Source organism: Heterocephalus glaber, unplaced genomic scaffold (assembly GCF_053883595.1).
Source record: "Heterocephalus glaber isolate CG9 unplaced genomic scaffold, H.glaber_assembly_v1.0 deba00000768, whole genome shotgun sequence".
Lineage (NCBI taxonomy): Eukaryota > Metazoa > Chordata > Mammalia > Rodentia > Bathyergidae > Heterocephalus > Heterocephalus glaber.
In genome coordinates, this window is record NW_028258162.1 from 5818030 (window position 1) to 5837546 (window position 19517).

Below are 19517 nucleotides of genomic sequence, written 5' to 3' on the forward strand. Positions count from 1 at the left end.
ATTTTATGAATTGTTTCCTTCTGGAATTTCCCATTTAATACTTTCAGATTATGGTTGACTGAGTGTAAGTCAAGCCACAGAAACCAAAACTGTAGATAAGTATGAAATATACTGCAATCTCATTTAACTTTATTTTGGAAGTAATTGTTCATCAAGTTTAGTGGGTTTTCCTTCTGATTCTGTTCTTTTAGATTTTTTAAAATATCAGATTTCAGAATGTTTAAGTTATTCTTTTAAATCTTCAAGTTTTATAACCTTGGTTGTATCAAATTTTCATGGTAGGTGGTAATTTTCAGTTATTTGTTGTATGATATTAATGTGGGGTTATCTGCCTGAAGGAACACAATCTCTCTGAGCTCTTAGGGCCTTCTTTTCTTGGCTAGTGCCATTGAAATCCTGCTGAGATAGAAAATATTTCCTCAGTTCTACAAATTGATTCCTGCTGTCATACACCGTATATATCTGATATCACAGAATATATTATAATCATCTAATTGTTAATGTACTTACTATTTTTAATTCTCACCTTTTGGGGCAGAACACATTTTCTTTGGTATTACTCTCCTTTTTCACGTAGACTAAACAACCTAATGTTCCTGTACTTTCCTGATCTTCCTTCTCACCCCTTTTCAGGGAAAGGAAAAATAGCAATGGATGTGTAAGTTTGCCAAGAAAACCAGAGTGTGCATTCCTGGCTCTTCTTTTCCTATTCTCGTTTTGTAGCTGGTTTGCTATAAGAAGCATAGATCTAGTGAACACCTCCTTATTGTATTACCACAAAGGCAGGCTCTGCATTTCCAGGAATAGATTATAACTTAGGGTTTATTTTTGAGTTTCTTTCTTTTGGAGAGGACTTCCTGCAGATATATGTATTTTCTCCAGTATTAGAGTCTTTTCTAAAAAATTGAAATGTGGATCTACTGTCTGCTGTACACGTCGATCTTACTTCTTAATTACTCCAGAATTTGAACTACGAAAGAAAGTTTGGAGGAAATTTGAAGACAATGTACTTATCAGACTTTCCTCAAATTCCCAACAGTAGCCACATTTCCAGTCCAGTTGATATTGGGTGTTTAATGTTGCTCAGGCCTTTGCTCTCACCCCTAAACTTCTGCTTTGAGGTATGACTTACCCGAGTTAAAGAAAGTGCATAACTCTTCTGCTTTCTCCATACCAGAGCACAGGCAAAACATCCTCCTCACTAACACCCGGTAAATATTTCTGAAATAAAAAGTTTATATCTTGGTATTTCTCCACAGCTTTTTCAATTTATTCCAGACTTGAAAATTTTATCTGACCTGGTGCTTTATGAGTTGGGAGCTGTCTGCTCTTGAGTTCCCAATCTAATGAGCCACCTGCACTCATGCCTCTTCTGTCGCCAGACATTCTAATGGCAAACTCTCATGGTATTCAAACTAAAAGAAAAACAGTCCAATATTTTTCTCTGCCATCTCATAGGTTTTTGGTCACTGCCCAATAAAGACCTTGTATCTTTCTTCATCCAGCCAGATAAGTTAATTCTTTTCTTGTTTTTTTTCCAGAGAAGTTAATTCTTAATTTAGGCATCATCTTGCCCAAAAGTTTTTTCTCTCCCTTCTGATATGCTGTTTTCTTCTCTGTTCTTTTAATACACTATAAAATATTTCGTTTGTGTAGTTATTTGTTAGTTCACTTAGTTATACGTCATCCATTCATCTTTTCATCCATCTGTCCATTTATTCATCCACTTGCCAATGGTTTGAGGAAATGTGCTGTGGTTATAGGGTTGAAAGGATAGATACCATTCTCAGTTCCATACAGTTACAATTTCTGTTGTAAACTTATATCTTGGGATTGTAATAAATATATTTGGCTGGGGATTTAGCTCAGTGGTTCTGCTGCCTGCCTCGCAAACACAAGGTCCCGAGTTTGATCCCCGGTACTAAAATAAACAAATAAATAAATATTTGACTAATTTGTCCACTAGTAGGTAACTGTTTCATGGCAAAAATGGCCTATTTGGCTTTAAATCAATGCATACAACATGTGCATGGCATGAAGATACTACAAATCCATGCATATCAAATATTTTAATGTATAAACTAATCAATTTAGGTATCTTTCAATCTCTGTAATTTGAATGTATAATCTTAGTCGCTCAAAAATTATAAATGGAGATTTCTGGCTTTGATCTGTCCTGCAATCTTTTTCTTTTTTTTTTTTTTTTTTTTTAGTACTGAGCATCAAATTCAGGACCTTGTGCTTGTGAGACAGGTGCGGTGCCACTGAGCTAAATCCCTGGTCCCTGTCCTGCAATCTTAAGTCTTGAATATGTAACAAAAGATGGAGATGTTAATTCATTGCAGCAGTGGAAGAACAAAGTTTATTTACCTAGTGGACTAGAAGGTTGATTCTGACCTTGTCTTTAATTTCCAGGGCCGACATCTAGAATTCTTTTGATTCCCTCTTATCTTTCAGGCCTTTTCTTTGGCCTATTTATTGGCATGCTCTGAATATCTTTTCCGTTTGAATAACTTTGTTGTTTTTTTTGTTTTTGTTTTTTGGTACCAGGGATCTAACTTGGGACCTTGTGCTTGTGAGGCAGGTGCAATGGCACTGAGCTAAATCCCTGGCGAATAACTTTTCATTTGTACGTTCAGAGCTTTTTTTATCATTGCTAAGATAAGACACCCAGTTTAAATGCTTATATAAACATATTTAACAAACTACAATATCATTAAATGTTATAATGTTGAAAGGAAACATATTTAGAAAGCTCCATTGTGTAAAACATTTAAAGAAATGTAAAGCTTGGTAAATGATGCCTGTATATTTTTTGTTATCCAGGGAATTTGCCAGCGGACATTCCAACTCCACCAGAAACCTCAGTTCCAGTAACATTACCTCCACACAACTGCACAGATAATGAATTTGTCTGCAGAACTGATGGTCATTGTGTTGAAAAAATTCAGAAATGTGATTTTAGATATGACTGCCCAGACAAATCAGATGAATCATTCTGTGGTAGGTAAATTCCTAAGTTTTGAATTAACTGTAGCCATAGGTAGATCAAAATACTAGTATAATTTCTAAGTAATGTCACCGAATGTCAGAATTTTCAATGAGGCTTAGAGCGGTCTCTCAATGTAAGAGTTATTTGTATAAAAATGATAGTAGAAGAATCATCATGCATTTTTTTTCAGGCACAATAGAAGTAAATTAATTTCTTTCTCCTCTCTCTGGATCTAACTGTGGATCTAACTATGGGTCTAACTGGACCTTGCGCTTGCAAGGCAGGTGGCGGAACCACTGAGCTAAATCCTCAACTCTAGAAGTAAATTTCTTTTGGTTAATTTTTGCATTCAAAGCTACTGTGTTTACAGACTGTGCTTGACTCTGAGACTATCATTTACCACTTCTTCTCTATCTATTCCCCTTTTTGTCTCTACTCTTTACACTGTCAAATGGAAATATTTAGAGAGGAAGCATCTAGAGAGTTAGATTAAGTGACTCAAATTTTGCCGTCATCAAAATTCCCGTACAACAATGGATATTATATCAAATATATAGTGTTCATGAGAAACTGAGTTATAATACAGACGAGACCTTCGACCCCTGTGTCCTGGTAAAACATAGTTTCGATTTATTTGTACTTGCCAATTTACAGCCTTTTCTAAGTGAAAAAAGACACATTATTTAATTTACAAATGAAGTTCTCAGCCAAAGATATAGAGAGCCAAAAATTTAATCTGTGGGCCAGAGATTTAGCTCAGTGGTTCCGCTGCCTGCCTTGCAAGTGCAAGGTCCCGAGTTTGATCCCCGGTACCAAAAAAAAAAGAACAAAAAACCAAAAAATTTAATCTGTAACTGAATAGTGAAGGTTAATGGTTACATACAGATAACACAGGGAATGTAGTGAAATGCTTATTTATCTTAGGTCAGCCTTGTCAAAAGAAATTCTAGGATTTAAGAAATCCAATGAAGTTGATCTTTATTCTTTTAATCCAGAAAAAAGGATTCAAAATGTACAAATACACCACGAATTATGTAATCTAGATCAAAAATATCATAATCAGAGCTGGCTCAGTCCATGAACGAAATGGGACAGTAATCAAGTTAGACAGGGATTTATACTGTGCAACACAAATGGAAAATAGTGCAGTGGAAGATATTGTAGTATTAGGACTTTTTCATGGGAAGTCATTAGCATGATTACATATAAATTTTAATATTTGTAAAAGTTTACACAAAACCTAACATTATATCAGTGAATATTATTAGTGAACACTGAATTTCTTCTTAGTTCAACTTTGTCATTATGTTAATGTCATTTATGATTAAATGAGGTGTTTTAATAAGTTCTTTAAATGACATGAATGTTCTTAAGTTATTTTCAAATCAGAGAATAATTTTGTTTTGAATATATAAGATTGCGTTATTGACATTTCATTTACTAATTGTATGAACTTGCTTCCTCTTTTGTAATGTAAAGTATGATAAATCTGTAAATGACATATTTATATTTTCTAAATGTTTTTTAATGGAGATAAATTTTTAAGTGTGCATCACTTTATTGTTGACTATAAGTACAATGTCATACACAGATCTCTAGGTCTTACTCTTCTTACATGACTTATACTTTATGCTAATTTTTTAAAAAGCACACAATTCTTATATTTTAATGATATAAAGAATAGAATCCTAATCCCAATTGAATCCTAAATCTCTTCACAAAATAAATATATAATCATTATTAATATCAGAGATTAAATAACACCTAAATAACATGATTAAAAATCACTTTTTCATTGGAATATTTCCTTCTCAGAATTTATATTACTGTAACTCAAATACTCAGGTTTCTAAATGGTGGAAATGCCATGCCATCCGAGCTAATGACATTGAAAGTTGGAGTGCATGTCAGATTTTCTATAGTGTACATAACTTACTGAACCATTTTTTAAAGTCAAAGAATGGAGGCTTTAACATATATAGAAGGATACATGCACACATTCAGTTACAGAAGAGAATTTAAAAAGCATTTTCATACAAAATCTCTGAATTTAAAAAATTGCTGGACTTGTAATTTTCTGTAATATTAGGATACAATCATTATAAGAATCTTAAAAACTTTCAAAGAGATGTGGTCAGCATAAGCTTATTGTAAATCATATTTCTTTGGAGTCACATAGTTTGGAATTAGCAATAACCCTGTCAGAGACTGGTCTGAGGTGTAGCTCTGTCACATTGGTAAAGATAAAGAGAACTGGCTCTATCGTACAAGCATCAGAAGTGCCGTGTTAGGAGAGACTGGCAATGCTTGCCTTGCTGTCAGGAGCTAATTCACATCACACCTCTCATGAAAGCTGATTATTAGTGCATGCATTTATTTCCACATTTCAGTTTGCCATAGGTATTTTAATGGAACAGACCTGGAGTTTTGGAAATTGTTTGCTTAATTATTTTAAGAATGCTTCAAAGTTAGACTGTAATTAAATAGAAGTGAGAAAGTGCTGTAGAGATCAAAATCACCTTTTGTTGACGTAGTTATTGTGATTAGCTCATCTGTTCTTTGTTCTCCTCTATCCAAGTTGTGGATGTTTGCACATTTGAAAAACGAAGCCTGTGTAAGTGGTATTGGCCAATCCCAGGACATGTACTTCAAGATTCAAACATGTTCAGGTGGGGACTTGGTAATGGGATCAGTATACATCATGGAGAAGAAAACCACAGGCCAACTTTAGATCATACAACGTAAGTGATGACATGTTTTGTAGGAACTTCTTAGCAAATATTTATTAACTAGCTCCCAGATTTCTGCCTCACCTCCTTCTTGTAGATCTGTGCAGTTATACAGATGAATGTCTGAGAATGATAGAGTGGAATATATTCTTTCATACAATATTTTAAAAATCAATTTAAAAAGCAATTAATGCTCTGGTGAATGTCATAGAAACCAGAAAAAGCATGAATATGCAAACAAAAATAACTTGTAATATCAGCAGTCTTTGAAAAGCACTGTGAATATGTTTTAAAAGTTATTCATCCTTCTCTTCCCCAACCCTCCCCCTTTTTTCCTCTTTTATCGTCTGCTTTGTTTTATATCTTTGACTTTCCCTCTTTTCAGATTTACCTTCCTCCTATTTTCTCCCTTTCTCTTTCTCATAGTTATTTTCTGTTTTACACATACGAACCTAAGTATACACACGTATCTTATACGTACACAGGTGTATGAACAAATTTTATCACATTGCAATAAACCACGCCCTTAAATTTCATGTGCGCCATAATGTACGTTTTAATGGAAGGACAGTCAACAACTTTCTAATCTGTTTCCAGTGATGGGTTTCACAGTTCATTTCATTTTCCCCAATATTACAAAGTTGCTGGACCAAAAAATGTAGTGCGTACTGTGTGAGAAACACTATTTCCTTGTGGAGATGCACCAGGTAATGAAACAGGTGATCATTGCTCAGCTAGGGACATGACAATGAGCCAGTAAATCCAAAGCATCACAGGTGGGATTGAGTTGTCTAAAGAAAAATGGAAAGGAAGAAGGGGTTCGTGAGCGATGGGAGGCCTCTCTGTGAATGGAGCCTAAGTGGAAAGAATCTTCACTGGGTTTGTGCAGGAAGAGCAACACGGCAGGGTGGACTAAACTAGGACAAACTGGGTGTGAAATGTAACTATTTTCTGTATTGTATTGACTGGTAATTCTTTTGTTTTAACTCTCTCACTTTTGCACATGCATGAATATTTCATAGCTTTGAAGTCGTGTTTTCTATATTTATGGTTGACTCTGCTATTTATTGATTTCAGTTCTATGTATCTTACTCTACAAATTAATTTTTGTCACAGTGATCACATGCACATAGTCTTAACAAAACACTTGACAGTCGTAGAATGACAAATGGTGTCGTTTTCTTGCAGCTCTAACCTAATTCCCTGGAGATACCTTAGTATGTCCTAAGATTGGATAAATTATTCATCTATAATTTTCTAAGTTTTATTAGGGTCTGATCATAGGTCCATATTTGTAAGACATACAGCCATGCTGCAGGTCAAAACTTTAGACATTATTGATTTCTTTTTATGGGGAATGGAACCTCTACAGTCCTCCTCAACCTCCTGTTCATTCCCACCCATCTTTCCAATGTACTCATGCACAATTTCGTGTCATTTTTTTTAACTTATTGCTAGTCTGATTTCCTTTTCTATTTCTGAGCCATGTATTAGATGATTGTTCATATTTGTTTCCCTTAAAGTTAATAATTGTTTCAACCTTTACTTATGTTTAATAGACTTAATTTTTTTAATAATATCAAAGATACTCTACATCTGTCCCACTGCATGGGGTAACTCATTTCCCCATTACCTCGTTTTCTGGAAGGCTTCATCTGAAGAACTTAGCCCACTTGTCATTTTAGGTTCTGCTCTACTGTGTTAAACAGCAGTTTTCCTGGACCATCCCTTTAACTATATGGTGCTGAATTCTTAGATTCCTAAATACTGTGGCATCTTCTTTCGTGGTTAAGGCATTTACTCTCCATACTCTGTTTTTCTATGCAACATTGTATCATTCATGTGAGCGTTGCTGTTGTATATTAGAGATTTTTCTCATTTATTTGGTGACCCTTGAGTCTCCATTAATGTTTAAGTAAGGCTCTTAAAAGTTACCTGCAGGTCCATATATGTGACAAGTGGCCTTATGTGGAAGTCTTCACTGTCAGATGATAAAATCTCCATTTTATTAGATGTCTCTACGGTGACTTAAAAAATATTCATACTTTCCAATTCAAGGTAGTCAAAATTTTCTTTTCCTAATATTTTCTTCTTTATATGATGTATTTAGAAAAAAACTTTCTGGTCTTAAAAATTATATCATCATATAAACTATAGCTATGGGAGAGAGAGAGAGAGGGAGGGAAAGTTTGTGTTTCATTCCATCTAGTTTGTATTAGGGACTCTGACAGGATCAGAAATTATTATACAGGTAGAAGTATTATTTGACTTCAGAAGAAAGATATTCTTTACAAGAGCATGGAGAAAGACTGTATTATGAATTTAAAAACTTTATACGATGTCATAAAAATCCTAATAGTATTTTCAAAATGAATGTATTTTCCTTTTTTGATTGCCCAACCTTTATCTTTCATGTACCCATCTTTCCCTAGCTTCTTTTTCACTTATTTTCTTATCCCTTATATAAAGTGTTGTCCGTTGCTAAGTCATCTTTTGAAATTTCCATATACAAGTTTTCTTTGCGTTGGTTTGGACTCTCAAAAAAACAAAGGGTATTTTCAAAAGTTTCTCTGGTTTATGAGAATAAACTACATCACAGCTCATTAATAATCTCTATTAACATAAAGAAAAGGAGACCAGAATAGATTTTCATAAATAAGTGATAAAGAGTAAATGGAACTATTTCTACATATTGTACAAGGCAGTAGCTTGTTTGTATCTTCCTTCACCCCACCACCTGCTACCGACTGAAAATTCCAAGGAACCCCAGGGACTATCATTTCTCAATTTGTTGCTTTATTTTTAGACATCTGGTATATGATAGGTCTCAATACTTATTAAATGAATTAGCTCCTGATTAGGATTAATATAGTTATGCGTTATACTATAGGTTATGAGCACAAACCAATTGATGTATAATTTTTTTTTTTTTTTTTTGGTACTGGGTATCGAACTCGGGTCCTTGTGCTTGGAAGGCAGGCGACGGAACCACTGGGCTAAATCCCCGGCCTAATGTATAATTTTTCACAGATGTTCTCTACATCAAAGTAAATCATGGAAAAAGATTTAGCTCCTCAGCGTACATCTCCTCCTTTCTTCCTCTCTCTTTCTCTCTCCCCTCCCTTCTCCCCCCTGGCAAGGTTTGGTATTTGGTAAAATAGTACTCGTGTACCATATATTTCAATTTGTGACTTACAGTAAAACTGCATGCTCAGTTTTTCAAATTTTGTTTTTCATATTTAAGGAGAAGCTTTCTTAATTTGGAAAATGCTTTTCTCTCTCTGGTGTCTGGTCCAAGAAATTTATAGTGAGATTTAAAATTCATTGTTTCTGAAATAGTTCTCAGCACCATTTTTGTAAATCAAAAGGAATTTATGCCAATTATTTCTGTCTGTTCACATTCTACTCTTTCAGTTCTCCCTCAGCCAACAATTGCTTTTGGCTTTGTATGGGAAAGATCATTTATAAGCAAGTATAAGAGAAAAGCACATTAATATATTTTAGAATATTCTACCACTTTAAGCACTTAATGAAGCAATGAAAAGTCTAGAAAAGTCATGGTGGTGTAGGACTATGTGGGGAAATTTCCACCACATTTTTGGATTTTATGCAAACTCCTAAACAGTGTATTTTTCTTTGTGAAAATGACATGAAATAAACTAAATATAGTGAATTTCTAAGTGACATTCTACTTTCTGAACATTTTAGTGGACTAGACTTTAAATATCTGAAGTGAACTCTGTGACATAAAATTATTATTGCATCTTTATTTTTACATGTTTGTTTGAAGGAGAGTATTACCATTTCATATTGGTTCATTCCATACATTTAGATAAATTAGAAAAGGAATCTTTTCTTTTAAGTTTAGGTATATGCAGCCCAAAGCTGGTGAGTGGATTCTCTCCTTGTCCTACTCCACAGGGACAACTGAGAGTTCCTGGCATAATGTTTTCCTAAGATGGTAACTAAGATTTATAGAAATAAAGAGTTTTCTTAACTATAATCTAATGAAATAATTAAATGAAATACGTTTGGTGGAAATATTTTAAGTTGCAATTTGTCCTCCAAAGATTTTGGAGAAATTTTGCATTCTTTTTGGGAAAGGAACCATAATATAGTAAAAATCAACAATAACAACAAAACGAATCTAAATGCATTCATGCTCCAAGGACTACTGTTCTAAGGAAGTTGGCAACAGTGTTAGTATTTCATCCAGATATTTGTATTGCTTGTCTTCTAAGACTTATAATTCATTCAGATGTAAATATGCTTAGAAGACTTAGATTAGGGGAGGTATAATGATTCTTCTCACTTCATGATTTCGTGTGATCTCAGTCTTGGCCTCTCACTTACACAAGCAGTTCAGTTGGCTAAGTCTCTTAGTTCAGGCAGTGTTAGTACAGAAGGTATATCGGTTCCCAGCCAGGCATCCTTAACTTTCTCATCATTTGTGTATCATAGGAAAAGCCTTTGTGAGACCCAGATTATTTAGTTTTAGAGCCAGAAGCCCAAAGAAAGCAAAGTTTTAAGTGCCTGGTCCTGAAATCCATTTTATTTCCCCAAATGCCCATCATGTGGTTAAATATGGTGTGTTAGAAGCATGAACTCATCTGCTTAGGCAAAATCAAGTTCTTCCCACTTCCTTATTTATATACAGTGATGTTTAGTAGGTAACCTATGCATATTCTATATGAATGGTTTTTAATCTGCTCATAGAAAATTTGGGGGGAACTTCTCAAAGTGTGGATCAAGGACCATTGAAAATTTATACAATATACACACAGTATTTAAATGCTGATTCTGAAACACTTTGGTCAAAATTTATGGAGACAGAGTTGGGAGTTTCCATTTGTACTACCATTTCTAGGTGGTTATAGAACCTAAATCTGAAGATTAGGAAGGCATTGCTAGAAGAAAGTAGTTTTCTCACCTCCCAATTCCAATTTTGATCAGAGTAGATTAATTTTTCTATAATTATAGAGACTAACTTTTCATAAGAAAATGTTTTAAAAGGAGCAAAAATTGCTCTAGGGTAATTTCATTTAAAAATCAAATCAAATCTGTGTATTATAAAGTAATATAAAATTGAGAAATAGTTTGGGAGAAAATGCTTCACATGAATCAGCCTTACAGCATTAATTTCAAGGTACTTTTTAGTGTGACTTACTCATTGTATAATGCCAACCATGTTTTTTTTCAAACATTTTGCCTGCAATTTTCTTCTTTAATTTAGATCAAAATGAGTCTCTCAGTTGTATTGCAACCAAAACAAACATAACAATCTCATTGATTATCTGCAAGTGATAGGTATTTTTAAATACTTTGGATTTTAGGTCTTGATTACAAATTGTTTAGAAACTATTTGGTTATGAGCCATCTCATTCAACATTATGGAGCAAATGAGACCACAATTTCTTATACACGTTGTTTACTTGAAAAATATAGTTGCCTTAGATTTTTCTTTTTATTTAATGACACTGATCATTATTTTTCAGTTGGCAGTGAGTCATGTATCCACCGTTTCACATGCACTTACTTGTATATTCCTATTTACATCACAAATTTTACATTATTATATACTAAAAGACCCATAAATAATGCAAACTATGTCTGTGTCACATAACTGTATATCATTATTTATTTTTGTCTACAAGTACAGATAAAAGCTTCAGTAAATGGAAAATAACAGTATTTTCTTCTCTGTAACAATAACAGTTTATAAAGTTTTAGTCTCTTGTATATTCTACGAAAGTTATTGTCTCCTCAGACCTTTTTTTGATAAGGAGATAAGCCTATATTTTGTAGACCAATTTAGATGCCTTAGTCTTCCCCTGACACAATTTCTCATGGATCCAAATTTAAAATAATGCTTAAATAATGGCTCTTAGAAGCAGTTTTGCTGCAATAAAAGTAAAAGTGAACACAGTGAAAATCTAAATTAACTGTAGTCATTTTCTTTCAACTGTTTTAATACTTGTTCCCAAGTGGTATTCTGGCAGAATTATTATGGAACTGAATAGAAAGCATCAATGTACCTCTAAAACACAACAAAAATGCCATTATTTTAGACTATACTGGAGTTAACCCATTCTTTACATTTTCATGAGTATTAACAATTTCTCTTGTGTAAGTGAATTAAATTACAAGTTTTAATTTTATTCAAAGGTCTTTTAGCTTGATGAACAGGTTTTAAAAATTAAGTACAGTGGCTTGAAAAATACATGGATTTAAGAGTCTATACCATAGCTAATATAACACTTCTATGTAGAGGATGGTTAGGTCTCATACTTGCTATAGAAAGTAAGGCTTTAAGAAAATACTTACAATAGGATGTAAGACTTTATGATATGTTACCAAAGATCACAGACATTTGAGCATTGAAAAGGAATAACTTTTTTATCACAGATACAACTGCATTAAAAATTTTAAAAGTATTGTCATTATGTACAACATTTAAAGCTCTTTCTACACATATTGAGAGGATCATGTGGTTTTTGTCCTTGGCTCTGTTAATATGGTGTATTGCATTTATTGATTTGCGTATGTTGAACCATCCCAGCATACCTGGGATGAATCCTGCATGGTCATGCTGTATGATCTTATTGATGATTTGCTGTATTCTACTTGCCAGTATCTCATTGAGAATTTTTGCATCTGTGTTCATTAGAGAGATTCACCTATAGTTCTCTTTATTGACTGGACCCTTTTCTCGTTTTGGTATCAGGGTAATCCTTGCTTGTAGGAAAGAGTTTTGGGAGTAGTGCTTCCCTTACAGTTGCATTAAAGAGTTTGAGGAGTAGAGGCATTAGATCTTCTCTGAATTTTCTATAGAATTCAGCAGTGAATCCATTAGCATATGGGGTTTTCTTTGTTGGTAGGTCTTTAATTACCTCTCCAACTTCATTCACAATTATTGGGTTATTTAGAATTTTTATATCATGTTGATTCAGCTTTAGAAATTCATATGTATCTAGGAATCTGTCCATTTCTTCTGTTTTCCATCTTATTAGAGTATAGCTTCTTGAAGTAGGTATCTTCTAGATGCATGCAGGATCTGTTGTGATTTCACCCTTTTTATTCTTAATTGCATGGATTTGAGTCTTTCCTTTTTTGGATAGGTTGGCTAAGAGTGTGTCAATTTTTGTTTAATCTTTCAATGAATCAACTCTTCAATTCATTGACTCTTTTTATTGTTTTCTTAGTCTTAATTGCATTAATTTCTTCCCTCATGTGAACTTTGGACTTGATTTGCTCTTCTTTATCTAGAAGCTTGAGGTTCAACATTAGGTTATTTGAGCACTCTCTGCTTTTCTGATATGGGAATGCACTGCTATAAATTTCCCTTGTAGCACTGCTTTCACTGCATCCCATAAGTTCTGATATGTTGTATTGGAATTATTATTTAATTGTAGAAACTATCTAATTTCTTCTTTAATTTCTGTCACTGGTTGTTCAGGAGGGTGTTATTTACTATGTGTTTATGAAGTTTTTGTGGTTTCTTTTGCCATTAATTTCCAATTTCATTACACTATGGTCTGATAATATGCAAGGGACAATTTCAATTCCTTTGCATTTACTTAAGCTTGTTCTGAGAACTACTAGGTGATCTATTTTGAAGAATGTCTTGTATGCAACTGAGAAGAATGTGTATACTGATTTTGTGGGGTGGAACACTCTGTAGACATCTACTATATCCATTTGTTCAAAAGTTTGGCTCAACATCTATTCTTGATAAAAAAAAAATAAAACCTACAGAAAATTGGAATAGAAGGCCTTTATCTCAATCTGATGAAAGCCATCTGTGACAAACCAAAAGCCAACATCATACTTAATGGTCAAAAACTGAATGCTTTCACTCTAAAATCAAGAGCAGTACAAGATTATCCACTGTCACCACTCTTATTCAAGATAGTTCTGGAAATATTAGCCAGAGCAAGTAGACAAGATAAATAAAAAGGATAAAGATAGGAAAGGGAAAAGTTAAATTATCATTATTTGGATGACATGGTACTCTACATAGGAGATCACAAAAATTCCACAAAAAGATTTCTAGATTTAATAAGCAAATTCAGTAGTGTAGCTGGATACAAAGTCAACACTCAAAAATCAATAGCATAGCTATACACAAATAACAAATTCACTGAGAAATTAGGGAAATCACACCTTTTACAGTAACATAAAAAAATAAAATACTTAGGAATCAATGTAACGAAGGAAGTAAAAGACCTTTACATTGAAAACTACAGTACTCTGAAAAACCAGATCGAAGAGGATATCACAAAATTGAAAGGGAAGAACCAGTATGGTGAAAATGGCCATACTTCCAAAATTGTTATACAGATTTAATGCAATCCTGATCAAAGTACCAATAACATACCTCACAGAATTAGAGAAAACAATCCTAAAATTCATTTGGAACCAGAAGAGACCTAGAATAGCAAAAGAATTTCTAGACAACAAAGGCAAGACTGGGGGGGGGTTCTCACAATCCCTCACTTGAAGTTATACTACAAAGCTACTGTGATAAAAACAGCATGGTACCGACAACAAAACAAAACAAAAACCCCAGAAGCCTATGGAACAGACTAGAAGAAGATACAGAAACAAGTCCAAACACTCAACCACCCTATCTTTGACAAAGGGGCCAAACACCTTCACTGGAAGAAAGAAAGCCTCTTTAATAAATGGTGCTGGAAAAACTGGCTTTCCACAATCATAAGACTAAAACTAGACCCATATCTCTCACCTTGCACTAAATTAAAATCAGGATGGATCAAAGATCTAAATATTAAAACAGAAACACTAAATCTGCTGGAAGAGAGAATAGGTAGAAGTCATGAAGACATAGGTATAGGCAAAGACTTTCACATGGAAAATACTGAAAGGAATCAACAACTGGGATCTGATCTTATTAAAAGGCTTTTGCACAGCAAATGAAGCCAACTGACAGCATGAAGAGACAACAAATAGAGTGGGAAAAACTTTTTGCCAGCTGTTCCTCAGACAAAGGACTACTATCTAGAATAAAGAACTCAAAAAGTCACCCCCCAAATGAAAAACCCCAGTCCAAACATAGGCATCTGAAATGAATAGTCATTCTCAGATGAACAAGTAGAAACAGCAAATAAATATTTGAAAAAAATATTCAGTGTCATTGGTCCCTTGAGTGATATGAATGAAAACAACCCTGAAATTCCACCTCACTCAAAAAAATGGGTATTATCAAGAAATCAACCAATAACAAATGCTGGACGGGCTGTGGGGAGAAAGGAACCCTTCTCCACTACTGGTGGGAGTGTAGACTGGTGCAACCACTGTGGAATCAGTGTGGAGAGTCCTTTAAATCTAAAACTAAAGGTCCCATTTCACTCGGGTATTCCTCCTCCTTCTTTTTTCTTTTTTCTTTTTTTGGTACTGGGGATCGAACTCTGGACTTTCCGCTTGCAAGGCAGACAGTGGAACCACTTAGCTAAATCCCTGGCCCTATTCCTCCTTCTTGGTATCTTCACAAAAGAGTTAAAAAACAACATACCACAGCGATATATGCACAGCCATGTTTATAGTGGCACAGTTTATAAGTAAATCTTGGAAACAGCTCAACTGCCTATTGACCCATGAATGGAATAAGGAAGGAAGATGTGGGGTTTTTTTATACAATGGAGTACTGTTCTGCTATGAAGAAGGATAATCTTGAGATATTCTAGGTAAATGGATGCACCTTGAGTCCATACTCTTTAAACACACATGTTTAAATATTGCATTATTTCTTTTGTGTGAGAAACTAAAAGCGTAAGTAAGGATCAGTACATATAATAGATATTTTGAAATAATAAAACTTCAAATAGGAAGGGGAACTTGGGGAGGCAAGATGAAAAGGAAGGGAGGGAAAATAAAAATAAAGGAGAATAGAAGGACAAAATGAAAACAAAGCTTTTGTAAAGAAGGAGGGGGTAGGGGTTTGAAGGGAAGGTAAGAGAATGGGAAAAAAGAGAATTAAGATATATCATGTACAGGTACAAATTACCCATGATGATTGTCATTATGTATATCTAAAATGTACCAATAAAATTAATGTTAAAAAGAGAAGTGGAGGTATTGAAATCTTCACGTATACTTGTGGATTTGTCTATGCACCTTTCAGCCTTACAATTTTTTGCTTCATTTGTTTTGAGTCAGTTGTTTAATATGCAGATACTTAGGATTGTTACATCTTCCTGGTGCATTGATCTTTTTGTCATCATGCAGTATCATTTGTCCCTCTTTTCTGTAGTAATTTTCTTTGTATGGAAGTCTACTTACTGGACGTTAATATACCTACTTTTGCTTATTAGAATTAATGGTTGCATGGTATGTCCTTTTCCATCACCTTAGTCTCAAATTACTTACACTTTTGAATTTGAAAGGATTTTCTTATAAATAGCATATAATTCTAATGAGCTTTTTCACTCTGGCACTACCAATCTCTACCTCTTAACTGATGTATTTAGACAAATTTATATTTATTAAAACATATACAAATTCTTTACAAAAGGTCTTTTCCTTTAGCCACATTAAAATTAAGTAAATGTAGTTTGACTCATGTGCAGAATTATTATAGTTGTAGAAAATTTGGAGGGGAAACACATTTCCTTAAGTAAAGTTAAATTAGATTTAATTTAACTCCCTTTATTGAGACAAGGGCTCGGAAATGTGGACATACTAGAGCACATATGAATAATTTTATATCAACATGATCTTGTGACGTAGTGAGGTGTACAGATAGTCCAGTGAGTCAGATCAGTGGTCTGTAGCATGAAGACTCAAGAGTAGTCATGACTCAGCACACAGTTCATGCTGATGCTAGGTATGTGTTTCCTGACCCCTAGCTCTGTGAGAACAGAAAGCTCAAACATGGAACCACCATGTATGTGGGTGAGCGGGGCACACTCAGTAGAAAGTGGTGCCTGCTGAAGGAGTAGATCCCTTGAGTAACAACCTATGAGTTCCACATGCTTGCTTGTGTGTTTGTCTTTAAGAAGGAGTGAAAGAATTCTCTGTCTTTGGATTTTATTATATAAATTAAATAGCCTGGGCAAAAACCGTATGATCATTCCATTAGCAATTTCTTAGCTTTTGTATTGCTACAATTCCTTTTTCATTTATCACAAAAAGAGAGATTAATCTTCCTTCTTGAAAAATATTTAAACCTAGATAAGACAGAAAAACATTCATATCAGTCATAATCCTACCACCATGATATAAGCAGTGTATATTATATTTTTAATAATTTGTAATGTTGTATTCTATTCTGCTTTTAATTTTATGCATATATAATCTCCAAAATCGCTACTATTTAATGGGCCAATAATATTCATTAAATGAGTGTACCATCATTCACTCATTCAGCTTATAATATGTGATTTATGAGTTGATTTTGATGATGAGTAAAATGTTTATGTTAATTACAATTAATATTTTTAAGACTTTTTAGGTCTAAATAATTGTACAAAATGGTGCCATTTTTTCTCTTGGTATATGGCAATGTCTATTTTTCTTTGTGCTTGCCAGTGCTGAGTATTTAAATATTTTTCATATTTTATAATTTCATACATTAAATAACATCCAATTGTACATTTTAAAATTTCTAGGTAATAATGAGACTTACCTGCTTTTTCTTTGTGCCTTGTCCAACTGTGTTTGGGTTTATGTTTGTTTCCTGTTTGAAGTTTGTAGTGTTTGTTTTCTTTTTTTAAAAAATTTATTTATAAGATCTTTTAAGGCAGATATAATTTTTATCTATTATAAATATTGCAAAGATTTTTCCCAACTTATAATGGCCTTTTATTAAAGTTTATCCTATTTTCATATGTCTCAAAATCCTTAATGCATATACATCTACGTTTGCCAACTTTATTCCTTATGATTTATCTTTTGTTGCACTTACAAAGGCTTTCTTCACTGCAAGTACATATAAAATTCATCTTCACTGTTTATTGTACTTTAATAGCCTTGATGTTTTGTAATTATAGCTCTGATTCATCTGGAAATTTAATTTGCTGAGGCTTGGCGTGACCAGCACAAGTGAGTGAGCCAAGCAGTGTGAAGCTCTCAGGCTCTGTCCCGGGCCCCGCCCACGCCATGGTGAGGTCCCAGGCACAGGCGCCTGCAAGGACCCCCCCCCCCCCACCGCCTCTGGCCTCTTGGCTCTTCTGCTATCTCTTTCCACACTACAGAGGCGCACAGGGGATTATAAAGGCCCTTGTCCTGAGCGTCACCAGATAGAGCAGAAGTTAGTAACAGAAAGAGGGCTTCTCAGGCTCCTCGATGAAAACAAGCTCAGCAGAAAAGTAAAGAGAATCTCTACAGTAAAGGCACACCAGACCACCATACTTGGTGAGTTGGAGGGATCATCACGTGGGACCATTACCTCTCATCAAAACCTTCACTATCTTCAGGGGAAGGGCAACTGGAACCTGCAGTAGAATTTTGCAGAGTTCAACCCTGCAGGAGGACAGGGAGCTCAACTTGGGACTAGCAGTCAGAAATCTGCCTGAGTCTCAGGTCTGCTGCCTGCTTGCTGAGACTCACTGACTCGTATATGCACACGGATGCCTATGTTGCCTACTGTGACAGCAGAGACATACCCAGAAGGAGGGCCATCATTTTCATTTTTTGCTATTTGCAAAAGAGAAAACATTTTTTTTCTCTTATTTTTAATTCTTCATTTTTACTTTTTTCTACTCTTTTCAAATTTTTACTTTTCTTTTTGTTATCTTTTTTCTCTCTGTCTCTCTCTCTCTCTTATTCTCTCATTCTCTCACTGTCCCACATTGCTCTTCATCTCCCCATTTGTTCCTTTCTGCACTGAATTTGGATTTCTCCTTTATTTTTCTTTTCTTCTCTTTTCCTTCTCTTGATATTCATTAGTTTTAAAGGAAAGTAAATATGGTATCTAGCATCCCTGTTGCTGTTAGATGATTCTGTTCACATCTTTGTTCTTTCATTCTCCTTTTTCCTCTTGCCTTTAACAATTTCTTAGAGTTTGTGTGATCTTCCTGTGTTTTCTGGCCTCACCGCTAATCTTTCCTGATCTTTCTACCTGTCCCTCCCTCCCCAACTCCTTCTAACTCTGCACCCTGAAGGGGAAAGATGCTATATTGAAGAGTTTATTCATTATAAACTTATGTTGGATTGGTCCTTGGTTTTAATTTAATTCACATAGTTAAATGTGATAGATTAATAACTACCACAAATTGTCATTTTCTAAGCTGTGCTTAATGCTATAGTATTATTGATTGTATCATTTGGGCTAATGTGTTGTGATTGATCTAATCAGTTTTCCTTCCTGGTATAAGGAAAATAAAATAGCCTCAGAGTCACTAGAGTCTCAAAACCTAAATGCAAGCTATATCTGGAAGACACCTCTGAAAAGCCATCATTCCACAAGGGTTTTAAACACAAGCAACAAAGATAGCTACATTAAGCAATTTTGAAATATCAACCCAGGAATTAAACCAAGGACAGTACCAAAAACAAAAATGGGAAGACATTTAAGTAAGGCACAAACACAGGCTTCCATGCCACAAAAGGGAAATTCTGGGGGAAATGAGGTGGAAAAGTCTGATAATCAACCACCTGGACACCCTGAACTGATAGCACAGGAAGTAACAAAGCAGATGCATGAAGCTCTAGAAAAATTCAAAGCAGAAATAATCTCCCAGATAACTACAGAGATGGTGAGCAGAGTGAAAGACATGATTAGAGGGTCTAGAGCAGGATCTGTCCCAGGTTATTTTCCTGAATGAAACTGGATTGAC

The 19517-nt window shown here is 34.4% G+C and overlaps 1 protein-coding gene across 9 annotated transcripts in view; it reads left to right on the forward strand.

The window, feature by feature from the left end:
- Window positions 1-19517, forward strand: part of Malrd1 (MAM and LDL receptor class A domain containing 1) — a 725534-nt gene that overhangs the window by 249489 nt on the left and 456528 nt on the right. For all 9 annotated transcript variants that reach the window (XR_015449658.1, XM_087207225.1, XM_087207223.1 and 6 more), the window contains 2 exons: window positions 2827-3003; window positions 5571-5733. Coding sequence is in view for 8 of the 9 variants with exons in the window: in XM_087207225.1 (XP_087063351.1) it covers window positions 2827-3003; window positions 5571-5733 (340 nt within the window). In the remaining variant the exon portion in view is untranslated. The remainder of the gene's footprint in view (window positions 1-2826; window positions 3004-5570; window positions 5734-19517) is intronic.